Source organism: Corythoichthys intestinalis, chromosome 12, assembly GCF_030265065.1.
Source record: "Corythoichthys intestinalis isolate RoL2023-P3 chromosome 12, ASM3026506v1, whole genome shotgun sequence".
Taxonomy (NCBI): Eukaryota; Metazoa; Chordata; class Actinopteri; order Syngnathiformes; family Syngnathidae; genus Corythoichthys; species Corythoichthys intestinalis.
Genome location: NC_080406.1, coordinates 43,426,917 through 43,451,292, shown reverse-complemented (window position 1 = coordinate 43,451,292; position 24,376 = coordinate 43,426,917). Strand labels below are relative to the sequence as shown.

The 24,376-nt window shown below is 39.0% G+C and overlaps 1 protein-coding gene across 9 annotated transcripts in view; it reads right to left on the bottom strand.

The window, feature by feature from the left end:
- The window catches only part of LOC130926672 (glycine receptor subunit alpha-2), a 63,560-nt gene that overhangs the window by 22,357 nt on the left and 16,827 nt on the right, over window positions 1-24,376 (bottom strand). For 6 of the 9 annotated variants that reach the window (XR_009066267.1, XM_057851722.1, XM_057851721.1 and 3 more), the window contains 5 exons: window positions 18,988-19,055; window positions 5,384-5,607; window positions 2,405-2,487; window positions 1,784-1,921; window positions 1,504-1,718 (listed from right to left, as the gene is read on the bottom strand). Coding sequence is in view for 8 of the 9 variants with exons in the window: in XM_057851722.1 (XP_057707705.1) it covers window positions 1,504-1,718; window positions 1,784-1,921; window positions 2,405-2,487; window positions 5,384-5,607; window positions 18,988-19,055 (728 nt within the window). In the remaining variant the exon portion in view is untranslated. Of the gene's footprint in view, window positions 1-418; window positions 695-1,503; window positions 1,719-1,783; window positions 1,922-2,404; window positions 2,488-5,383; window positions 5,608-18,987; window positions 19,056-19,130; window positions 19,159-24,376 lie in introns of those variants that run through there. The other 3 variants (XM_057851728.1, XM_057851723.1, XM_057851724.1) reach the window with 3 other exon arrangements.

Genomic DNA, 24,376 nt, shown 5'->3' with positions numbered 1-24,376 from the left:
AGGGAGTTGAAAGTCCGTGTTGTCCAACGACAGCTCCAAAACATCACTGCTCTAGAGGAGATCTGCATGGAGGAATGGGCCAAAATACCAGCAACAGTGTGTGAAAAGCTTATGAAGAGTTACAAAAAACGTTTGGCCTCTGTTATTGCCAACAAAGGGTACATAAACAAAGTATTGGGATGAACTTTTGGTATTGACCAAATACTTATTTTCCACCATGATTTGCAAATAAATTCTTTAAAAATCAAACAATGTGATTTTCTGTTTTTTTTTTCACATTATGTCTCTCATGGTTGAGGTTTACCCATGTTGACAATTACAGGCCTCTCTAATATTTTCAAGTGGGAGAACTTGCACAATTAGTGGTTGACTAAATACTTATTTGCCCCACTGTATATAAACAAATAGTATGGCATTATTTTCTATTGCAGACATTGATTGCAATAAAAGTTTTGGACAACATAGTTCTACTCCTAACTTTATTTAAAACATTTGGTGCATCTGCAAAACAGGTCAATGAATCACAATTAACAAAATTATTAGAAAAATATTAACGAAGGTGGCGCATAAATCGAGCCTTCCGTCATCAAAGTAGAATGCACGTAGTCTCGATATATGTCCATCAGCATCAACACAACAAGTGTTGTTGTGAGGCACATCAAGTTTTCTTCTCTTGCCTAACAGCGTTTTCCAGCTGTAAACAAACGAACAAAAAACGTTTGCATTCATGCATTTAGGGTAAAAAGCCCGTATATGACTCGTGGTAAATGAGTTTTTGTTTTCCATTCTTTGTTGTTGCAGCTAATGCAGAGCTAATCATGTCTTAGCTATGACGCAACACAGAATTGTAGTCAAACTGAAACTAATTTGACCTGTTATTGCTTTGCGGTGGCACTGCCTTGGTTCCACATCTGCCTTCATGAACACAAAATTCCCACATTCGTGTATCAGGACACATTCAACTTTGTTGCTATGCAGGTAGGTACTGGATGCTTGGAGCTTTTTAGGTCTCTCATTGCGTTTCCATCCACTGCCATTAAATCAATAAAATGTGAAAATATTTTGGTTGTGATGACTCTTTGCCATTTCTTCATGTTGTCCTCCCATGACGAGATAATGGCAGATGGATGGGGTATTTCCAAATTGTCTTTTTTGAGGGATTTTGATTTGTTCTTTTTTGTTAAAGAACGTGAAAAATGGAAGTCGCGAGCAGAAATGCGAAAGTACATCGGGAAGTTGTCAATAATTTGCGTGTTAGGTCTTCTTCTTCCTCATACCAAACTTTTGTCAACCTTCCAATGTGCAAACCAGTTTCTCTTTCTATCATGTCGCGGAAGAGCAAAGAAATGAGCTGATACTTTAAAGGGAATGTACGGAAGCCTCCTTATTAGTGTGAAAAAGTCAGAAGTGTGAAGAATAAGCGATGCATCCTACCCTCTTCGCAAAGTTTGGCGCAGGTTCGCCACAGCACTAATGGGATAAGGCTTAACTGTTGGCGCTTACCTTTGGAAGAGAAGCTCTAGAGCCAGAGCTTTGCGTGGTCATGGTGAGCACAGTGGTGATACCCAGTGCCACTCGGGCAGGGGCGGCATCCATGTTGATCCAAAAGGACACCCATGAGAGGATGACAATGAGGAGGGAGGGGATGTACATCTGAATCAGGTAGTACCCCATCTGACGCTCCAGATGGAATTTCACCTCAATGCAGGTGAATTTGCCTGTTCAGAAATGATCAAACAAAATCAATTCAGTTAATACGTCACTCAGCCTAGTTACCACTTACCGGTATTGTAGTGTTTGGTACAGTAGCCCAGCTCCTTCTCTTCCTTCATGATGAACTGAGGCAGTGTCAGACCATCTGACACTTGCACGGCACCTTTCTCCAGCCACTCAAAGATCAGGTCGTTCATGGTGTAGCCGACTGTGGAGAACACAGACAAAATGAAGCTAATTTTAGTTTTCCCTGTGCAATTTTGGTGCAGTCACTCAGGCTCAATATTTGTGAAAGTTGAACATGTGGCTCAGTTTTCACTGCTTAAAGTTTTTATGTGCGATTAACAGTGCTGTTTGCTTCATTAGAAAGGCAAATACTGAATAACCTGTAATGTGTAATGATGTATTTCGTGACTAAACAAAGTACTCATTTATATTCCTATGATCCAACTACACCAACAGATCCTCAGCATATTCAATGTCTTAGGTGTTTTTTAAGTCGCACAAGTTGTCTTTAGCTGACAAAGAAAGAACAAGTTTTTCCTATAATTTGTTTTGTTTGTATTGACTAGTTGAAGAACCCAACACAAAACACAGAATCCCCTGATCTAAACCCCAAAATCAATCAACCTTATGACTACTGCCATGGTAGTGTTTATAACATGTAAAGTAGCAAAATTCTGACACTCACAACTCTCAAGTTGCATTGTACACGTTTGGACATCCATTGGGAAGTTTTTCAGATCCATCGGGCAGGAGAGGATAAGGGTCAACCTGTGATGTCAGTGATACAAATCACAACAAATAAATGGACACTAACCATAAAAAAGAGACATTACACTGTAGTAAAGTGTGCTAGTGGTGTTCTCGTGTCTCCCTTGCACTCTGCTGGGATACATCAGCAAGATTCACTCCAGCGGCTTCCAATCACACTTTCATTACTGCAGCTTATTGTCTCGCCGAGGCATTCGGGTGCCCACTGGGCCCCCCACCATCTTTCCCTGCCGCGAACAGCGATGGAGGCTAACCAGCTTTCATCTCAGGCGTCGACCCGCTCTGCCTCTACACCTGAGCACCACTCAGCCCCGAGCAGCCTCCGTAATAGACTCAAAGACTTTCAGTTCTGTGTCCAGAAGATTGAATTCGGCTCCTGTTGGACGTGACGGTGTATTGGAATAGAATGAAATATTTTCATACATGTGCTCGGTTTTGTGTGACTATTTGGCCTTAATTAAAGTTCCCAATTGGAAATGGAACTGCTTGAAGAGTCTTCGGATTCATGGAAACCCAGCATGAAGTCTCAATTTTTTTACTTTAATCTTTTGATCCTTAACAAACCCGCCGAGATTACCGTACGCGCTTTCCATCTGAATTCTTTTATTAGAAAATCTACATGCAGTGAATTACGAGATGTCAAAGGGGGCAGTCACAATGGAATCTAATCTAATTTAAACAGTGTCCCTACAACCTTTGAAGTTGAAGGAAATATTCACTTTTTACAGTTGGATTCGTACCTTACCAACCAGAGTAAAACTGTACTTTTAATTAGTTTTATGGAACAAATTGAAGGGTAGCAACCAATTTTTTCTTAGCATTAGCTGTCTATTCATGTCAATTGGAATAAAGAACAGCGAATAATTGCTGCTGCCCTTCCCAGTCAAAATGGATCGGTCGGCTATCACCGTCAATGGCAGGCAATCAGTTCATAGCAACTTTAAGACAAATTTGGCAATGTAGTGCCATAATTATGCTTTTGTCCAGTCATGATTGCTGAATTGTCAATTTGGGACAGATTGTACGGTAGCAGGGAATTGTCTGACAATTTGGAAATTCTAAACGCTTTGCACAAGAAAAAACACAAATGCCAAAAACACGGACGCAAGACGACAACAGAAGTAGACTTATATCGGTAGATACACATATTGCTTTGTGACCATCTCTGCTCTAGGCTTTTCAAAAGTAGTTATCCAGTAGAGAGCATCAGCTGTACGCGACCTGCTAAAACATTCAGCATAGATTTGTTGTGTATGGGTACTGGTCTTGTTATTACAGGAAACCATCATGTGCTTTTTTATTAGTAGGGTATGTGCTTAGTTAGTTCCGTTGTGCTTACGTCTGACTGGCTAACGCTATCTGCAGATATCAAACAACAATCTCTACTGGTTGACTACTTCTGAAAGGCCTAAGGCCGAGATGGTCGCCAAACACCAAAAAGTACCCTGCAAAAGCAGCTCCCTAAAACTAGTTAAATTCCCTAGTGTAAATCTACTAGCAATACGTGAAATGATCTGCCAGTGCTTCAAGTAGATTTTACTCAGATTTCTTGAAATAGGAAAAGTAGCCTGCTCAAAATAAGCTTAACACTTATTTTAAGCAATGAATTAGGATATTTAATCTGAAAAAAAAAAAAAAGCTTTCAAATGTTCTTAATTGAAGAATAGATATTGTTCAAAACATTATTTGAAAGCAATTTTTTCTTGATTTAGATGAAAAATGACCAACTTTTAGATGTATGGGCTTAATAAGAACAAATAGTAATATTTAGTTAAAGTGCAATTATCTGACGCAATAATCTGTTAGCTAGTCTTTAAAACCTAAAACAAGATGGAGAAAATTATTTGACTAGATTTAAGAAAAATTATCTGATTAAGACATTAATAAATCTTCAGTGTATCAAATCGTCACATTATTCCATTTACTTTAAGTAAATATTACTATTTGTTGTTATTAAACCCATGCATCTAAAAGTTAGTAATTTTTCACCTAAATCAAGAAAAAATTGCTTTCAAATAATGTTTTGAACAATATCAATTCTTGAATTAAGAACATTTCTGACAACAAACTTTTTTTTTTGTGGATTAAATATACCAATTTATTGCTTAAAATAAGTATGTTAAGCTTGTTTTCAACTAGCTATTTTTCTTATACTAAGAAATCTTTGTCAAATTTACTTGAAGCACTGGCAGGTAATTTCATTTATTTCTAGAATACAATAGCCCTTTTTTGTCATTATACGGTTGTACAATGAAATTGTGGAGCATCTCCCTTTACAGTGCAGGATAAGTTAAAATCTCAAAAGTGACTTGCAAGTATAAAAGTATAAAGTCTAAATAAATATAAAATGTGTATGAGATAGTCCTATGTTCAGGCAGTGCAAATAGTTGGAGTGAAGTTGCAGCAGTTTGGCAGTGAAGGCATTGAATATTGCACGTAAGTATTGCACATATAATATTGCATGTAAATGTATATTGGACATTGGGTGATGTGGTGCTGCATATGGCAGTTCAGGGTGGAGATGGTTTTAGCAAAGAAACTGTTCCTCTTTCTGTTTGTTTTTTATTTTAAACTCTAGTAGATTTACACTGAAAACACAGGAATTTAACTAGTTTTAAGTAGGTGTGTTTTTGAAGGTTACTTCCATTGTGGTCATTTTGCATTTTTGTTGCAACTATTGGTTTTTACGTTGTTGTTTTTTTCCTCCTTGTTTCAAATTTCCAAATTGCCTGACACTTCCCGGCCACCGTAAGATTTCCAGTGCACCCATAAAAACAACATTTAGGGCTAATATAAACCACACATTTGACCATATTTTCCTTGAATTTTTCATCTCCTCGAACTGTCATTTTTACTGGAAGAGCTGGCAGTCAATGAGTTCTTCACTTTCCTTCACCTGATACTGTAGAGGACATTCCCATCCTTGAAAATCCTCAAAAGCTTGTTGTCCGTCGTGACATCGTGGAAATTAGCGCCCTTCTCGTTGGCGAAGAAGAGGTCAGGCTTCCAAATGGAGTCCAGCATGGAAGGGTCCAGGTCCAGAGAGGAGTCTGGGTATTTGCTGTACGCCAACCGGGGGTCATTCCACGTCTGCCGCAGGAAGATATTCACTCTGTAATCCTGCAGACACGACAAGCGGCTTTGCATATTTTTGTGGTGCAGCTATTGGGCTTAGGGGAAAGGGAGCATGCTGGTGACACAAAGTCACTCATCTGCATTGTTTTTTTAAATACAATATCTCCTCTTTTTAAGCGTAGTGGGAAATTGTATTTGAAAACATTGCTGGGGAATATGACGGACAACAATGGCCTCTGCGAAGTGATCATTGGTGAGAAAACTTGGTTCATAATTGGCATGACTATTTGCAGAGGTGGGTCGTAACGTGTTACATTTACTCCGTTACATTTACTTGAGTACCTATTTGAGAAAAAATGTACTTCTACTATTAGTTTTACTAAGCCATACTTTTTACTTTTACTTGAGTAGATTTGTGAAGAAACGCTACTGTTACGCCGTTATTTTGGGCGACACTAATCGCTACGTTTTTCCTCTTTATTCTACATTTTAGATTTTATTTATTTATTCATTTATTTATTTTTGCCAGCGATGCCAACAGTATCTCTACCAGTTTCACCCAAGAAACATCGCAACAATAATCACATGACTCCATTCTATTAATCAGACTCAAGCTTGCAGTTCTACAGTGTATCACAAAAGTAAGTACACCTCTTGCATTTCTGCAGATATTTAAGTATATCTTTTCATGGGACAACACTGACAAAATGACACTTTGACACAATGAAAAATAGTCTGTGTGCAACTTATATAATAGAGTTAATTTATTTTCTCCTCAAAATAACTCAAAATATAGCCATTAATATCTAAACCCCTGGCAACAAAAGTTAGTACACCCCATAGAAAATACGTACATCCCTAAATGTCCAAATTGAGTACTGCTTGTCGTTTTCCCTCCAAAATGTCATGTGACTCATTACAAGAGTGCTGTCAGCATTGCTGCAGAGATTGAAGAGGTGGAGGGGTCAGCCTGTTAATGCTCAGACCATACGCCGCACTCTACATCAAATTGGTGTGCATGGCTATCACCCCAGGAGGAAGCCTCTTCTGAGGACAGTACACAAGAAAGCCCACCCGTCTCATTAGACCATAGGACATGGTTCCAGTAATCCATGTGCTTTGTTGACATGTCTTCAGCAAACTGTTTGCGGGCTTTCTTCTATAACGTCGTCAGAAGAGGCTTCCTCCCGGGGTGACAGCCATGCACACCAATTTGATGTAGAGTGCGGACTACTTTTCATTGTGTCAAAGTGACATTTTGACAGTGTTGTCCCATGAAAAGATATACTTAAATACCTGCAGAAATGCAAAGGGTGTACTCACTTTTGTGATACACTGTATGAACACGACGGCCTGTTCAATCACATGGCGTCTTTAAAGCACCATAAAAAATGGAAGTGTTTGACATTGAGCGCTGCCGTCAACATGATTCGAAAGTGCGGATTTTAACCTTTCTCCCAGTTTTTGATTGGCATCGATTGACCACAGAAAACCAGAAATATGATCCTTTTAATTTCATAATTGGAACTATGAAGCAACTGTTCACTATTCAACTATTCAAACTAGGAACTCTGTGGACAAATGATGCTTCAGTTCTGTGTTTTTATTTCTCTCGCTGGAATTCAGTATATACATTTTAATTTATTTGGCTTAATGTGGTTATGTAATGGGTTATTGTACAGAATTGAATTACTAAGAGTTCATGTAGATAACTTGAATTTAATACCATTGTTTCAAAAAAAAAAACAACAACAAAAAAAATTTTAACATAGGAAGCAATTACTCACAAGGAAGGTTACTCATTACCTGAGTATACTTTGCACCAAATACTTTTTTAATTGTACTTGAGTACATTTTTTGGATAACTACTTTTATTTGAGAAATATTATTTTGAAGTAATGCTACTCTTACTTGAGTAAACTTTTTGGCTACTCTACCCACCTCTGACTATTTGTTAGTCTGACTGATTTGACCTCAGCAAGTACAGTATATCATTCCAAATCGATAGGGCTCTTGCTATGAGAAATATCCAGAGATCGTTTCAAGTCTTCCCACTGATTATCACCTTTCTTATATCAAAGGTACTTGAAAATCAAAGGATTTTAGTTTTTGATAGAGGTGAAGTATGATCTCAATTTGGAACATCTACAGATATTGATTAAATAAAGCGCTTGAGCGAGCAGCTGTCTGACCTCAACCTACCCTCATCATTTGGGATGTTTAAAATCAATAATATTCTTGTTTTTCAAATGTTTGAAGCTCATTTAGCAGAGAAATCAACTTAATTTTTTTTTTTTTTTTTTTTTAAAGCTGAGCTGTTAGCATTTTTTTTTTGTTATTTTCGTATCACGAAAAAACATCACGCAGTGATTTTCAGATTTTAATCTGATGTTTATATTGAAAAATATTAATTTGAAAATACAAGGTCAGAGTGTGATTTTGTCATCAGTTTTGATTTATTCAAATCCCCGAGAAGAAATTGTGCGCATATAATATTGTTCGGATTGCACTGGTGAGCTACTGTACTCACTGGCCGAACAAATGTGAACAGGCCCCCGGTGCTATAAGCAACAACGGGCCCCGCGAGAAGAACGTCCGGTGGGTAAAGGTGTTAAGGGAAGATTACTCGCGGGGCCTTCAATACGATCGTCCGAAATGTGGGTTGGGGCAGAGCTAGGGGAACACTTTCTGCAGGCAACAACCAGTTGAGCGAGGGGGATGGGGGTGTATTGGGCTAGGTTCATACCGCAAGTCTTAATGTACTAATCCGATTTTTTCGTGTTTTTCGACTTGAGTCATTAACTTGATGGTCTGAACGTGACAAGTCGCATAGAAGTGGACCATTTCAAATCTGATCTGGGTCACTTTCGTGTGTGGTTTAAATCCGATCTAGGCCACATTTTTCCAGAATGTGGTGGCGGTCTAAACTGTCAAGTCTCCCAAATCAGAATTCATGCAGCAATTAAGTCAAAAAAGAGCCTGAGAGACAGGGCGCTACATTGGCGGTGCAGCTGTGCATTAGCGTTAACTCCTAGTTTTAATGCGGCTTTTGGGAAGGAGCGGGCTTGACAACAGTCATAAAAAATAAAATGGGTTGAGGAGAAGCCTGAGATTCTTGGTTTTCTCTGCTCCACATGAGCAATATTTCAATATTGCTTACACCGCCGGGAGTCTGTATGTGTGTGTGTGCGTCATGTGTAGTCTTTTTTTTTTATGCTCCTGTGCATACTTGTCAGTTGCTGAGCGCGTCTTGTACTGCGAATTAGTGCGCATGCGTGATACTTGAACAGGCTCAATTGACAAATCAGTCTGAACGGGCATGCCAAAAAAAAAAAAACAGATATGACAAAAAATTGGAAATGTGCATTAAGACCTGTGGTATGAACTAACCTTAGAGATTTTTGACACTTAAGGCTGAAATACACCAGGCAATGAATGCAATTAAATGCAATCCAGCAGCGAGTGCACACCAGTTGCAGAGCGGCTGCATTTCATTCTCGTCCACCATTCTATCTCCAGTCCTTTTTTTTTTCTCATATAAATAGTACCTGGTTCTTGCCATGTCAGGATCTCCCCTTCCCCCAGCAGCATCCCCGCTGTCCTGCAGTTCCTGACGGCATTAGGTCCCACTTTTTTGTTCTCATGCTGATGCTGGTGCTGCTTCCGCCCGGCGCGAACTTCTCAAGCAAGTCCCGATCCATTTTTTTTTTTTTTTTTTAGTTTGGACGTCGGACTCGCGTTAAGAGAGGGGACGCTGGCGACCTAAGCGGCCATGATACCGCCCTTCTCTTGCCACCTTGCTCTTTCCACAGGATCCTTTTCTCCAAGCAAGGCGACTCACTTGCAAGTAAAGCCCGATTTTTATTATTATTATTTTTTTAAAGCCCAAATAGTCATTGATTTTAACTGCATTTAACACAATGTCTTATTATGACGTATAATGCATGTTTTTGGACAGTTATTTTGAGGTTCAGGGGGGTATCTTGGGGTACTTAAAGGGTTAATTCCGACTTGCGCAAAAAATCGGGTTACATCACCAGCCAAGGAAGGGAACTCGTTCGTAACCCATATTTGTCGCGAGACGCAACCCTCCTGCGTCAATTGAACTAGGTAGAATCGGGCGGACCAGAAGTCACGCGTGTAAAAATATAATACTGAATACCGTTCAATTTTCAAAATAATATGCTGTTGCGAGTGCTGCCTTGGAACCGACAGACTGTGCGCATCAGGGGCATTACGGGGGAAGGGCTCTGCCCACCCAAAGAAAACTGGATGTAGTACTAATCTGAGCACCGTGTATGGTATCCCATTCATATAGTACTGATGTGTTCTAAGTTTGAACCTTTGCGTTGTTACTTCCTCTTTCACCTTAAACAAAACAAAACCAAAAAAATGAAATGTTGGTTAATTTCCTAGGGGGCGCTACACAAATTTACGCATATTTAGATTTTTTTTTTTTTTTTTTTTTTACATTTTATCAAAGTTTTCACCAGTGTTCACCTGGCTGTTGAGTTTGGTGAGTTTTGAAGCATTCTGAGGAGGTCAAAGTAGGGCTCAAAGCGTCGGCGGGACAAAGAGTGACTGCTAGGGGGCGCTACATAGTGTATTTGGAATTTGTCTTTACATGGTATCAAAGATTGCACTTGCCTTGACCTGCCTGCCGATTTTGGTGTATTTTGAAGCATTTTTAGGGGGTCAAATTGAGCTTAACTGGGCTGCGGAGAGAATAACTATAATAATAATAATAAAACCGAGGAACCACAATAGGTTACCTAAAAAAAAAAGACATTCTCACCAGCATGTCCATACTGTTCAGTTATGGATGTGTTCTAAGTCAAATCAAATCAAATCAACGTTTATTTGTTTGGACCAAATCACAACAACAGTTATCTCAAAGAGAAAAAAAAACATGTTTTAAGGTTACGCCGGATTTCGATCTACTTGAGCATTGTAGCTTTTTTTTCTTTTTTTGCCCCCCCAAGTAAGACTGATGCCCACCCACACCTGGCATCCTGGTAACACCACTGGTGCACATGCACGGGTGGTGAGATAAGAAAGTGTGCGCTGGAATGTGTGTGTTTGGTGACGTTCGAGGCAGCCGGATGTGTGGAGTTAACGGCAATAAACGCCACAGTGACCCTGAGCAGTTTGTGATTTCCACATGTCACTCAAAGAGTCACAGAAGACAGGGGCAACAGTGCAATTAATTTGATCAATTTCTGTGTGGCACTTTAACTTAAGAAAATTCATCAGAAAGCTTTTTAAAACCTTTCATAAGGAAAAATGATTCATTGAGGTATTTAATTTGTACAATACATGTTGAAATCTTCTTCTGAAATCTTTTTCTGTTTCGCACAGGACTTCTTTTGTATTTCAGAAAGAAAGCTGATCACACGGGGTCGGAAAGGCAAATGGTTGTTGTGTAGTCATCTTTAAATACCCGCTACTCTCGCGCGATTTTGCAATCCTCATGTGAACCGATCGAGCAGCTCCACAGACACTCTGCTCGTAAAACGCACCCTGTGGAAATTGGGGGCGAGTGGCAGCGGTGCGGGATGTATTACCGGGGTAAACGCTATAGTCCAGCTCTGAGCATCATCTTACCTTTCTGTTTGACCCTCCCCTTGCCCAACCACGCCCCATTTACACCCACAAACCAGGCCTCTGGGCGGTAGGGTGTGTTTAATGTTAACATTTAAACACTATATTACAGCTCCATGCATCATCGTTCTATTGTGTTTGACCCTCCCTTCGCCCAACCGTGCCCCTTATACGGCCGCAAACCAGGCCCCTCAGAGGCCTGAGCCCGGGTGCCACTGCACCCCCCCTTAGCTCTGCTCCTGACTGTATTACGGTTTAGCGCCTATAACGTGCAATTCCTTATACCGTATTGGCCCGAATATAAGATGGTATATTTTGCATTGAAATAAGCCTGAAAAAGAGGGGGTCGTCTTATATTCGCGGTCTAGACAGTATACCCATTCATGACGCTAGATGGCGCCACATATCAGTGAAGCAATGTTCTGTCATGATAGATCTCAGCTACTCTCATTATTTTATTGCAATGTTTTTCCTTATTCAGATTTTATTCAAGACTACAGTTACAGTTAGACTTTACTTTGATGGTTAATGCAGTTATTGCAATTTTGTTGTTTTATCACAATAGATTGGTTTATTTACATTTCAAAAACCACAAGCCATTCATTTACGAATGCGATTGCACTTTAGTTTACATATTTAAATGTTCAGATATTTAGATTTAAATAAGGCAAAATAACATGCTTTTTCTCTCAAATATATTGTTATAATCATTTGTTTCGGATGTACTGTAATTATTTTCTATATAAAAATTAATTTGGTGTTCAAAAAGTCTTTTTTCAAACTTGAGTCTTGAAAAAGAGGGGGTCGTTTTATAATCAGGGCCGTATTATATTTGGGCCAATACGATACTTAATATTATTTCTGATCAAAATAAATAACTGTCTAATCGGCACTAAACTGCTTACGCTAACAGGAAGTTTGTGGAATTTTTCCAAACAGTTGACAGACTTAAAACACTTTTGCTTGATTTAATTTTATGACGCGAAACGAAAAAAAAAAAAAAAAAAGGTAACAGCCCATGTTCCTGTTTCGTTTTTTTTTATTTGAAGTTGAAAATTGAAAGAAGATTCAAGATTTATTCAAATTCCAACCCCGAACCTCTAATTATGCTTTCTAAAATCAATATGCTTCTTGCGTTGCCTTCATTGATGCTGAGAAATAAAAGTTTTCAACAATGTTTTCTCGATCAGCTTTACCTGTGCTCTGCAGAAAAAGTCGTTCAATCAGACATTTAATGTTAGGTTCTACCACTCTATTATTAAGTTTAGTTAAGGTGGAGCAGCGTAAACATCAGTTGGAACAAAACAACTTTCTCCTCTGACATTTAACTTGAACTCTGGTGGGATATTTTAGAAAAATGAAAATCAATACTTTTTGCCTTTAAGTGCAGTCATTCAAAATCAATTTTGCTTCCAAAAAACACAATCCTGTAATTTTCCGAGAATTGTCACCTTTAGTATGGATCACTTCGCGGCTGCAACGATTTGTCGAAATCACTTGACGACAATACGAAACAACATCTTGCATGCAAAGCAACAACACAAAAATTGACTTGTTCAGTGATATTGACAGCGACAAACATCCAATCCATTTCAACTGTAATCAATTGCTGCCAACCTATCCCAGTTTAAATGGATTGGGCGTGTAACAATGGCAGCCAATCAGTTAAAGCACAACACAGACTCAGACTCACAGAAAAATGAATGGGTAAAAAACAAATATTCCTCTGCTAGTCTTAGACAAATATTTTAATATGTTGCTGATTACAAAGTGGCGGCGCGCCAATTTGCAACAACTTTTCTCATTAAACGCAATCATGGAGTCACCATAATAGAAAGCAAACGATGTGTTTATTAGCTTGGAGCATGTGTCATCACCATGACACGCTCTTATGTTGTTTGACATTTCATCAGCGCGTCGCCACCTCCCGAGCGTCGGCGCCCGTGTCGGAATCTGTGTAATTGCCAACTCGTGTGCAAATTAACATCCTCCATTCACGATCCAAGTGGTGATTAGAGGCCATTAAATAGGATCGCTGCCGTTTTCCCACGCGCACTCGCGCGTTTTTGTATTTTTATCCCGTTATCAGTGTGGATATTTTAGCATAGCAGCGATTTTCGGACGCTCCCGTCGCCATTGGCTGGATTTATGGAGATTTACCAGCTGGGATTGACTGTATGAAATATTAACTTGGATTAATATGAAATTTAAAAAGAACGGGAGGATTCGTAGTAGCGGAAAGCTACATGTGTCATTTATAGTCACAGCATGAGCTGCAAAAAAAAAAAAAGGGGGGGGGGTACAGTGTAACTTTTAAGGTGCATCACCATCGGGAGCACTGATCTGATTTTCACTTTGAAAAAAATTGAAGTAGAATTTTTTTCTCCAAGCATTTAAACTGTCTTTTAGTAACATTCCCATTAAAATTCTTGTGTTCGCGAAAATTTGCTTTTCATTTAGAGTGTGCCCAACATTTTTATCAAGACTGTAACTTGAAATTTTTTGTACTAAATACTTAACAGGAGGCCAGTTCATGTAAAATGTTGTGTTCAAACTACTTAACAAAAGTCCACTTTATACTTAAAATATAACGTATTAACTGATAACTTGTATTCTTTTTTTTTTTTTTTTTTTTTTAGTTTTCCATTAAAAGTAGAGATACGACCAAAAATTTGGCGCTGAAAACTTTCGGCCGAAAAATAGCTAAAATTGCATTTTCGGTTTTCGGTTAAAAGACAGAAAGTTTCTGTCACTGTCACTACCCAAATGTGACAGGCTACAGGATCGCGACAGATTGCTGCTGCGCATGTGTGAATCAATGCCATTTTCTCTCAAGGGATGAGGGAAGATATAGATATGTACGTGATAGATTAAACAATAAAGATTTTTATTTTTTTTTAATTCGTCACGGTCTCTGAGGGGAGAGGAAGACTGTTTAAATTGCACTTTAAATTCTTGAAAGACCCTTGCTGTAAAACTTACCAAAAGTCTTTTGGTAAGTTTTACAGCAAGGGTTTTTGTGCAGTCTAACAGTGAACTCTTGTGGTTGCTTTGCAACATGGTTTATTGCTTTCTTGCCAGTTCAGTATGGCTGCAAGACGTCTCGGGCTGACGCCTACGTTGTAATGTTGTGCTTATATGATCCTTGGACAAGATTTGTCCGTAAGTATGGTTGTTGTAAAGAATGTACATATTATGTTAGTAAGCAAAATGTTATATTTTTTGTATGAGACGCTTTTTGTTTATGTTTAGTTAACCTGTATAGCGTGCTAAGCTAACGTTGTTGCTAATGCAATGCTTTTGTACCTTTTTTTTTGTAGTTTTACCACGGTCTAAAGAGGACAATGGTTTGAGGCCATTTTATTAATAAATCAGATGAAAAAGGAAGAAGTCCGATTATTAAGGCGTTGTTTACTAGCTGTCTAGCTTTGGAAAAAGTAGACGCTTTGGAGTGAGGACAGCATAGACAGATTTAAATGACAGTAGAGTGAAATGCCCACTACAGTCCTTATGTACAGTATGTTGAATGTATATATCCATCTTGTGTCTTATCTTTCCATTCCAACAATTTATTTTACAGAATATATATATAATTTATAGAAAAATATGGCATATTTTAGAGATGGTTTGAATTGCGATTAATTGCGATTAATTACGATTAATTAATTTTTAAGCTGTAATTAACTCGATTAAAAATTTTAATCGTTTGACAGCCCTAATTATTATTCATCCCACATGCCAGACCGTTGGAAGAATAATTAATTCCATAAAGCCAACGGGGGAAGTGATGTAGCACAGTCACGTGAACAGGCGGTCACAAGTGGGTGGCCGTACAACATGTGCGCGTTAACATTCTTCTTCTTGCAATCAATTTTCAGATGAATACCGCAACCTAATATACAAAATGTGCAGCACTCATTCATCTACCCTTATGATCTATACATCATCTTAATACCCTTCAAGAATTTAAAATGTGCTTTCCTTAAATACCAAACTGTCTTCCACTCCCCTCACCCCAATTAAACCCTTCAGAGACCAATCACGCTGTTAACAATAAACCATCCATCATCTACCACAGTAGCTTTAGCAGGGAAGCCTAGACTTCCCTCTCCCCAGCCACTTCAACCAACTCCTCCGGCGGGATCCCAAGGCGTTCCCAGACCAGCCATGTGCCCTGGTACATCCCCGGGGCCTCCTGCCGGTGGGACATGCCCAGAACACCTCTTTAGGGAGGCGTCCAGGAGGCATCCGAATAAGATGCCCGAGTCACCTCAGCTAGCTCCTCTCAAGGCAAGGAGTAGCGGCTCGACTCCGAGTCCCTCCTGGATGACCGAGTTTCTCACCCCATCTCTAAGGGAGAGCCCGGACACCCTGCGGAGGAAACTCATTACGGCCACTTGTATCTGGGATCTTGTTCATTCGGTCACGACCCACAGCTAGTGACCATAGGTGAGGGTAGGAACATAAATCGACTGGTAAATCGAGAGCTCCTTCTTTACCACTACGGACCGGTGCAGAGTCCACATTTCTGCAGACGCTGCACCGATCCGCCTGTCGATCTACCCCCACTCGTGAACAAGACCCCAGGATACTTAAATTCCTCAACTTGGGGCAGGATCTAATCTCTGTCCCGGAGAGGGCACGCCACCCTTTTCCGACTGAGGACTATGGTCTCGGATTTGGAGGTGCTGATTTTCATCCCGACAGCTTCACACTCGACTGCGAACCGCTCCAGTTAGAGTTGGAGGTCACGTTTTGATGAAGCCAACAGCACCACATCATCTGCAAAAAGCAGAGATGCAATGCTGAGGCCACCAAACTGGACCCCCTCAACGCTTCGGCTGCGCCTAGTAATTCTGTAAAAAAAACTATTAACAGAATTTTATGTTATTTATTCATTTTTAATTTTTAAATTCATATATAGGTAAGTCAATTACACGCAATGATATTTTTCGGCCATCAAGGAGCACTGCCCCGCCAGCCCACCTTCAAACTCTGCGTATAGCATGCTTGCTGGAACTTTTGCAAGTAAAAAAAAAACCCAAAGAAAAAGTAAAAGTGCAAGTTAATCCTCAGATTTTTCGCATGTGTCATCGTTTGGGGTGAGAGTAAATACAGTGGGGCAAATAAGCATTTAGTCAACCACCAATTGTGCAAGTTCTCCTACTTGAAAAGATTAGAGAGGCCTGTAATTGTCAACATGGGTAAACCTCAACCATGAGAGACAGACTGTGGAAAAAAAAACAGAGAATCACATTGTTTTGAGTTTTTAAGAATTTATTTCCAAATTAGAGTGGAAAATGAGTATTTGGTCACCTACAAACAAGCAAGATTTCTGTCTGTCAAAGAGGTCTAACTTCTTCTAACGAGGTCTAACAAGGTGTAACGAGGCTCCACTCGTTACCTGTATTAATGGCACTTGTTTTAACTCAATATCGGTATAAAAGACACCTGTCCACAAGCTCAGTCAGTCACACTCCAAACTCCATTATGGCCAAGACCAAAGAGCTGTCAAAGGACACCAGAGACAAAATTGTAGACCTGCACCAGGCTGGGAAGACCGAATCTGCAATAGGTAAAACACTCGGTGTAAAGAAATCAACTGTGGGAGCAATTATTAGAAAATGGAAGACATACAAGACCACTGATAATCTCCCTCGATCTGGGGCTCCATGCAAGATCTCATCCCGTGGCGTCAAAATGATGACAAGAACGGTGAGCAAAAATCCCAGAACCACACGGGGGGACCTAGTGAATGATCTACAGAGAGCTGGGACCAAAGTAACAAGGCTAATATCAGTAACACAATGCGCCGCCAGGGACTCAAATCCTGCACTGCAAAGAATACCGAATTGCATCAGAAGAACACCATACCCACTGTGAAGCACGGGGGTGGAAACATCATGCTTTAGGGCTGTTTTTCTGCAAAGGGACCAGGACGACTGATCTGTGTCAAGGAGAGAATGAATGGGGCCATGTATTGAGAGATTTTGAGTGAAAATCTCCTTCCATCAGCAAGGGCATTGAAGATGAGACGTGGCTGGGTCTTTCAGCATGACAATGATCCCAAACACACAGCCAGAAGTGGCTTCATAGGAAGCATTTCAAGGTCCTGGAGTTGCCTAGCCAGTCTCCAGATCTCAACCCCATAGAAGATCTGTGGAGGGAGTTGAAAGTCCATGTTGCCCAACGACAGCCCCAAAACATCACTGCTCTAGAGATCTGCATGGAGGAATGGGCCAAAATACCAGCAACAGTGTGAGAAACGCTTGTGAAAAGGTACAGGAAACGTTTGGCTCCGTTATTGCCAACAAAGGGTACATAACAAAGTGTTGAGATAAACTTTTGGTATTGACCAAATACTTATTTTCCATCATGATTTGCAATTAAATTCTTTAAAAATCAAACAACGTGATTTTCTGTTTTTTTTTTCCCCCACATTCACTCTCTCATGGTTGAGGTTTACCCATGTTGACAGTTACAGGCCTCTCTAATATTTTCAAGTGGGAGAACTTGCACAATTAGTGGTTGACTACATACTTATTTGCCCCACTGTAACTGCCTTGAGATATGACTCAGCCTCCTTTTAAAAAAAAAAAAAAAAAAAAAAAAAAAAATCAAGATTTCACCTTTGTTTTTTCCGGAGGATTTTTTTTACTTTGACTTATTTGCAAAAATTTGGTTGCATAGTAAATATTGCATAAGAAAATCCTTAAAACTGTTTATTGCTGTCTTTTTATAAAGTCCGATACTACAATACGCTATTTAATAAGGGTGTGTATTGCCTCATATCTGGTGATGATTCACAGGTCACGTTTTTATTCGATCCTGATTATTCCTGATAATACACTAAATGGACATAAAAGCATAGGCGGAGTCTGACTTTTGTGAGGGGCGAAACATTTGACAAAGAAATTCCAAATATCCATCTTGCCTCCTCAGGTGTAGTTTTGGCTAAGCATAGCAAAGGACCATCTCTAAGGTCCTAGTCACATGATCTGTTCGTAATTTTGAACCATTATGACCTACTTTATATGATTCTTGTTCATTTCAGTCATTTTTTTGGTTTGTTTTATTGCTTTACAACTTTTATAAACGACAGTTTACCAGCTAAGTCTGTATTTTAAATTGAAGAAGATATTGGGGGCAGTCACAGTGATATTTTTCGGCCACTAGAGGGGCACTGCCCTGCCTGCCCCCTCCTGCCATCTCCACGAATGCATAAAAGTACATTTACATAAATGTATTCCTAGAAACCTAATCCAGCACTCAAGTAAAAATGTTTTTATTTTATGTTTGAACAACATGACTTTCATTATAACATTTTCTCTTTTTTAGTTCAAACCTGCTCAGATGCAGGATTCTAAATACTCCATGCCTCCGTTTTGCGGTAAAAGCCAAAATGAGCCCATATTTCAGACTAAAAGGACTAATCCGAGCAAAATGACTGGAAGTTACCTGTCCGCCATTGCTGAGGTGTGCCGCCATCAGTACACAGCCAATAGCTGCTAATGTTACCGTTTACGTTGACTGACGCTGAGCTGCTATAGGTGTGTAAACACCCCAGTAATAAACACTAGAGGGCGACGTACGCAAATCTCTACTCGGATTAATTCAATGTTGTTGTCACTTCAGCAGACTGCAAGGCAATGCTGCTGCGCGCCGCCAACTACTGATATGAGAATTGCGTGACGTAATATCATGATATATATCAGAATCGATTTTTTTAAAACACCCCTACTATTTATGTATTAAAAAAGACTAAAAATGGAATAAAAAATGAAAACGTGATGAATTCAATCAGTTTCCGACCCCTCAACTCACCATGGTAGTTTCAGCTATAGAACCAAAGCTGTTGATAAATATGTTGCAGGTAACGTTAACAGGCGGACCTGCAGTTGAGGGACAGACAACACATTCACTCACACTTGTGCACAGTAACGCAGCCACGATCACAGAGAACTCACCATGGTCGTCTCCGTGACCGAGCCGAAGCTGTTGATAAAAATATTGCATGTAACGTTTACGGGCGGACCTGTGGAATGGAATGACACGCCTTAAAAACGCTGACGAAATATGAGTGAGTTGGCCTGTGACCTGTTGGACGTTTCATTAGCTCTCATGCATTGATGGATGTTTTCGAATGTGCAAAAGTGCTCATAAAAAATGCAAAGACTCTGAACGCCCTCATTTTTTTCTCACAACTCCCAAATTAAGTCATTTAACACCACTTTCCTCTCAATCTTGTCTGACCACAGAAAACTCTAATCAGATCACTTTCAGAACTGAACTATAAGTCTCCTCAGCAGGCGTTTGCCATGGCAAGCCTTCTGACAGCAGCAAAGTGAAGTTGTCAGCCTTTGCCGCTGCCCTTTTCCCCGCGTTTTCCTCATCAATATTGCATCGGACGCTGTATTAATATTTGCCTCGCTTTGTTGTCAGCTGACTAAGACTTAACGGGCCGAGCAGGAAAATAAAAGCGGCTCACAACAATGTCAGCAAAAGGAAATCTAGGTCATCCTTCAGCAACGCAACGCACTCGTCAAGGTGTGACAAGCTTGCAGTACAAATGCAGAAAAGGTGTGTTTTTAGAATGTTTTTTGGGGGAGGGGATAGCAAATGTTTTTACCAAATAGTATTAGGGCCGCATTCTAAAGGGAAAACGTGTAAATAGTAAATGAATAATCTTTATCTAGTCAAGGATAAAAGTTCTGAAGAATGGATTTTAGCACAACTTTGCAATGCAACATGAAAGTTTCTGAGGTTACAGTTTATACGTAATGCCATTTTGAATATATATATATATATACATATATATATATACATATATATATACATATATATACATATATATATATACATATATATATACATATATATATACATATATACATATATATACACATATATATACATATATATACATATATATATATATATATATATATATATATATATATATATATATATATTTTTTTTTTTTTTTTTTTAAACTCCTCCCCCTCCCCCCATCTCTGGTAGGGTGGGTGGCTGTTCATCTCAAGCTCGGGTCTTCTACCAGAGGCCTGGGACCTTGTGGGTCCTGTGCAGTATCTTTGCTGTTCCTAGGACTGCGCTCTTCTTGACGGAGATGTCTGATGTTTTTCCAGTTATCTGCTGGAGCCACTTCTCCAGTGTGGGGGACACAGCCCCCAGTGCTCCTAAGACACCATTGTATTGATATGGTGGAAAACACAGACAAGCTGAAAAAGCCGTTTCTGCTCTTGCACCCCTCTTGAAAAATAAACTGTTGTTTAAGCCGAAAGAAATGTTGTGTTTGATAGAACAATATGTCTATATGCTGCCATAGCAGTTTCATGGCACATTAAGCCCCCAAAATATTTTTAATTTGTCCGTTTTACCCTGGAGCCCCCCGTTTACAGACACCGCGCAACCGCTTTTGTTTCAACCCAGCCATAAAAAGAAGGTAAGTAATTATATTTATTATTCATAATGTCTATCACTTTTACCTTAGAATCAATAATTGATATCTAATATTTAGTTTTTTTTAAAAATACAACCTTATAAAATTATTCACTTGCATATTTTAAACTTTTTAAAAAATTACGAAAATTACGTCACAATGAAAAAAATAGTGTCTAAATAGGTCATGGATATCTACCTAATAACTATCGCTTAATTGTATTTTTTTTTTCTTGTGACTGTCGCATTTTCCACGATATTTTAATAATAATAATTATATTAATACATTTCATTTCTAGAGCGGTTTTCAAGCCACATAACGACGCTTCACAAGAGAAATGGAATAACAGTACGAACAAAATATACAGTATATAAAAAATTTTAAAAAAATCAGATGATAAATAATCGAATCAAACAAAGAAAAATTGTTTAAAAGGGTAAATATTTGAAAAAGAAAATCTCGACCAGTGTTGTTAATAACGGCGTTAGAAAATAACGGTGTTTTTTTTTTTTTTCAGTAGTGAGTAATCTAATTAATTACCTTTCTCATCTTGGGAACGCCGTTGCCCTAACCGAGGATGGAAAGGCGTGTGTTACTATGCGTTGCTATAGGCTATTGGTTGCATGACGGGATAAAAGTCTGAGGGAGACGGACTCACTGAGGGGCAGTTTACATGGCGACTCTGCGACACAAAGACGCAATGACTGAGTAGCGGACTCGCCTCGCGTGCATATGGTGTCGGCGAAGACGAAAAATTCTTAATCCTGCCTCCAAAGTGGAAGAATCCGATTGCGGGGGTTGAGGGGGCTTCCTCGGCATGCATATCAAAGGCTCCTGCGGCGCAAGACCGCGCTGTTAACGTCAGCACTCGTACACGTCACATTGGGCGTGCGCAGCGGTGCTACTAAACATTAAAAACAGCAAATATGGCGGAATGTCAGCTTTAATTTACTGTTTTAATAATGAATAATAATTAATTTTATAATACGAATTTTAATTTTTTAAATTAAATATGTTGAATGTTTCAATTTTTGTGCCTTTTAGAAACAAAAGAAAAATGACATCGCTTCGAGTGGGCGGGCATATTTTTTTCCAGGCCGAGGGAGCTTGGTGGGGTCAAAGTGCATCATTCTCTGTCGCCCTGTAAATCTGCACTGCCCCGTAGGGCCTGGCATGAATACCCATAAAATCCCCAAAAGTTCAGCTGCTGCCATTCACAGCTGTGTCTTGACACTCTGTGAGACATACTACAGTTTTTGGAACGAAACAAGGTAAGTACGCGATAATATCTCGTTAAATCATGGTGTCGTTAATTATACTCTCTCATGCTCTCACCTCGAGTTAGGGTTTAGGGGTTAAATTTTTTTTTTTTTTTTTTAATGCCTTCCTGTTCAAAAATTTTCTTCTCCCAGAAAAATTGAGATTTTAAGCCTTCCAATGATGTATCACACATGCATGAAGGACAATTTTGAAATTTGGCCAAATTGGGGGTATATACATATATACGTATGATATGTATCAAATACTTGTTCTCCCCACTGTATATATAATTTGATAAAATAAACCCATTGTATCTAGAGACAAAAAAAAAAATCCTGTTAATTTTTGAGAAATGGTACTGGTTTACCGTGAAAAAAAAAAGAGTCCAGTTGTACCTCTCCTTATGAAATTAATTGGTTTTAGAAGTAGTTTTGTAACCTGAAAATGTTGTAAGTTGAGACTCGTTTTCCATGTAAATGCCCTAATCCTTTTCAAGCCCCCCAAAATTCAGACATAAATATTTTATAATGCATAAAAATGCATCAAAACATGTACGTAACAAATACATGCTACAATTAAATTATAGCACAATAAACATAAGAATATAGTTGTGCATAAGGTAAAAAACCAAGAATGGAGAAGTAAATGCACTCATTTCAAGCTGTCAGAACACGAGGGGCGAATGAAGTCGAAGTCCCTCTTAGCCAATTGGATGCCAGGAATGCTAGGCAATAGCCATGGAAGAGCAGCTGGAGGTATGTTACTTTCACTAAACTCTTGGAGCAGCGAGTGCTAGCCATACTGTATTTTTGCCTTTCATATCAAGAGGCAACATTTTCCCGTTGAGGCATGTTTTTAACCTGAAAATTCTGTATGTAGAGAAGTTCGTATGTAGAGGTACCACCGTATATATTTTAAAATAAAATACTGTAATGTTTAAAAAAAGAAAAACTGTAGTTTTTACAGTATTCTTCATGCAAAAAAATGAAGTGTACAATGCTTGTGTGTTCATGAAAATAGTAGTACAGTAGATTTTTGGGGGGCTGAAAAATCTTAATAGAAAAGAGACTACATGATTTTTTTATAACATAGTTAAAAAAAAAACTTTGTTGTTGGCTAGTTTAAAAACAACGGTTCAAATACATTATATTTTAACTTGTAGTTTACTGTAATTTTTACACAATAGTAATTACACTTTGCCCATTTTTTTCATGTGAAATATTAGCAAATAGGGCCAATGTTTTACCATAAATTTGGTGTGAACCTTTTTTTGGTGCATATTAACAATTTATTTTTGCAAAATTGCATTTTTCATGTAAAGGTTTAATATCGTGAAAGTAGAACTCTACCCTCCTAACATTTCAACTTTATCTCTGTGATTCCAACTTGAAGCCAATAATTCCAAAACTTCATCAATAACACATGCATCTTCCCTTACTCAATCTTTTGCTGCTTCACTTGAATCCCACAACAAACTGGAGTAAGACCCTCAACCCCAAAACAGCTGGGTTCATCCCTGCCCACCAGAACCCGCTCGTTGCGAGCTGGGCCTCTCCTTATGTTTCCAGTGACAGATGCTGTTTGCGTCTCCGCAGCAACACAAGACGGGAAGCCCGCAGCCTTGCCACGGGGGCACCATCCATCACTTGGACCTGTCAGGGTAATGCCCCCCTTCTTGCTGCGAGCACTTATCAAGACCTCCCCGCGGACGCTGGTATTCTCTTCACACACTTGTTTGTGATGGAATGGATGAAAACAAAACGTGGCATTGGGGTGAGAGGTTATGGCCACTTAATTAGGAATACGAAAACAGAAAAATATTGAAATTTGATTGACATAACTGCGGTCATTGTGGTTGGTTTAACTCGTTGGCTGCCATTGATGGCCACAGATGTGAATATTGTATCAAATTTCCTGTATTTTGTAAAACGATAAATCGCAATTAATTGTGTACTGGTGTGACAAATCGTGATTTTTTTTTTTTCCCCACGGCAATCCATTTGAATTAGAAGGGGCTGGCATTGATAGCCAAAGTGATTTTAGTGTTCATGTCTGCAGATTCTATGAAGATTTTTTATGAAGAATATAGCTAGAGAGATAAAGATCTTACTTCTAATAACTAATTAATTATATTTGAAGAGCCTGCAACACAGTACAGTGGTACCTCTACATACGAATTTAATTCGTTCCAGGACCTTGTTTGTAAGTCGAAATGGTCGTATGTCGAGCAGGATTTTCCCATAGAAATACATTATAATTCCATTAATTCGTTCCAAAGCCTAAAAACATACACTAAATTCTTAATAAATACTGCTGGCACTGTTACAAATGGCAATTAAACATAGAAAAACAAATAAGTTATAAATAAATAATTCAGAATAATATAATAATAATAAGAATAATTAATAATTATTCCTGTAAATAATGTAACGAATCGGATTCTAATATGGCGGACACTTTTTACTGTCCCTGAACGCACCGCGAAGCTGA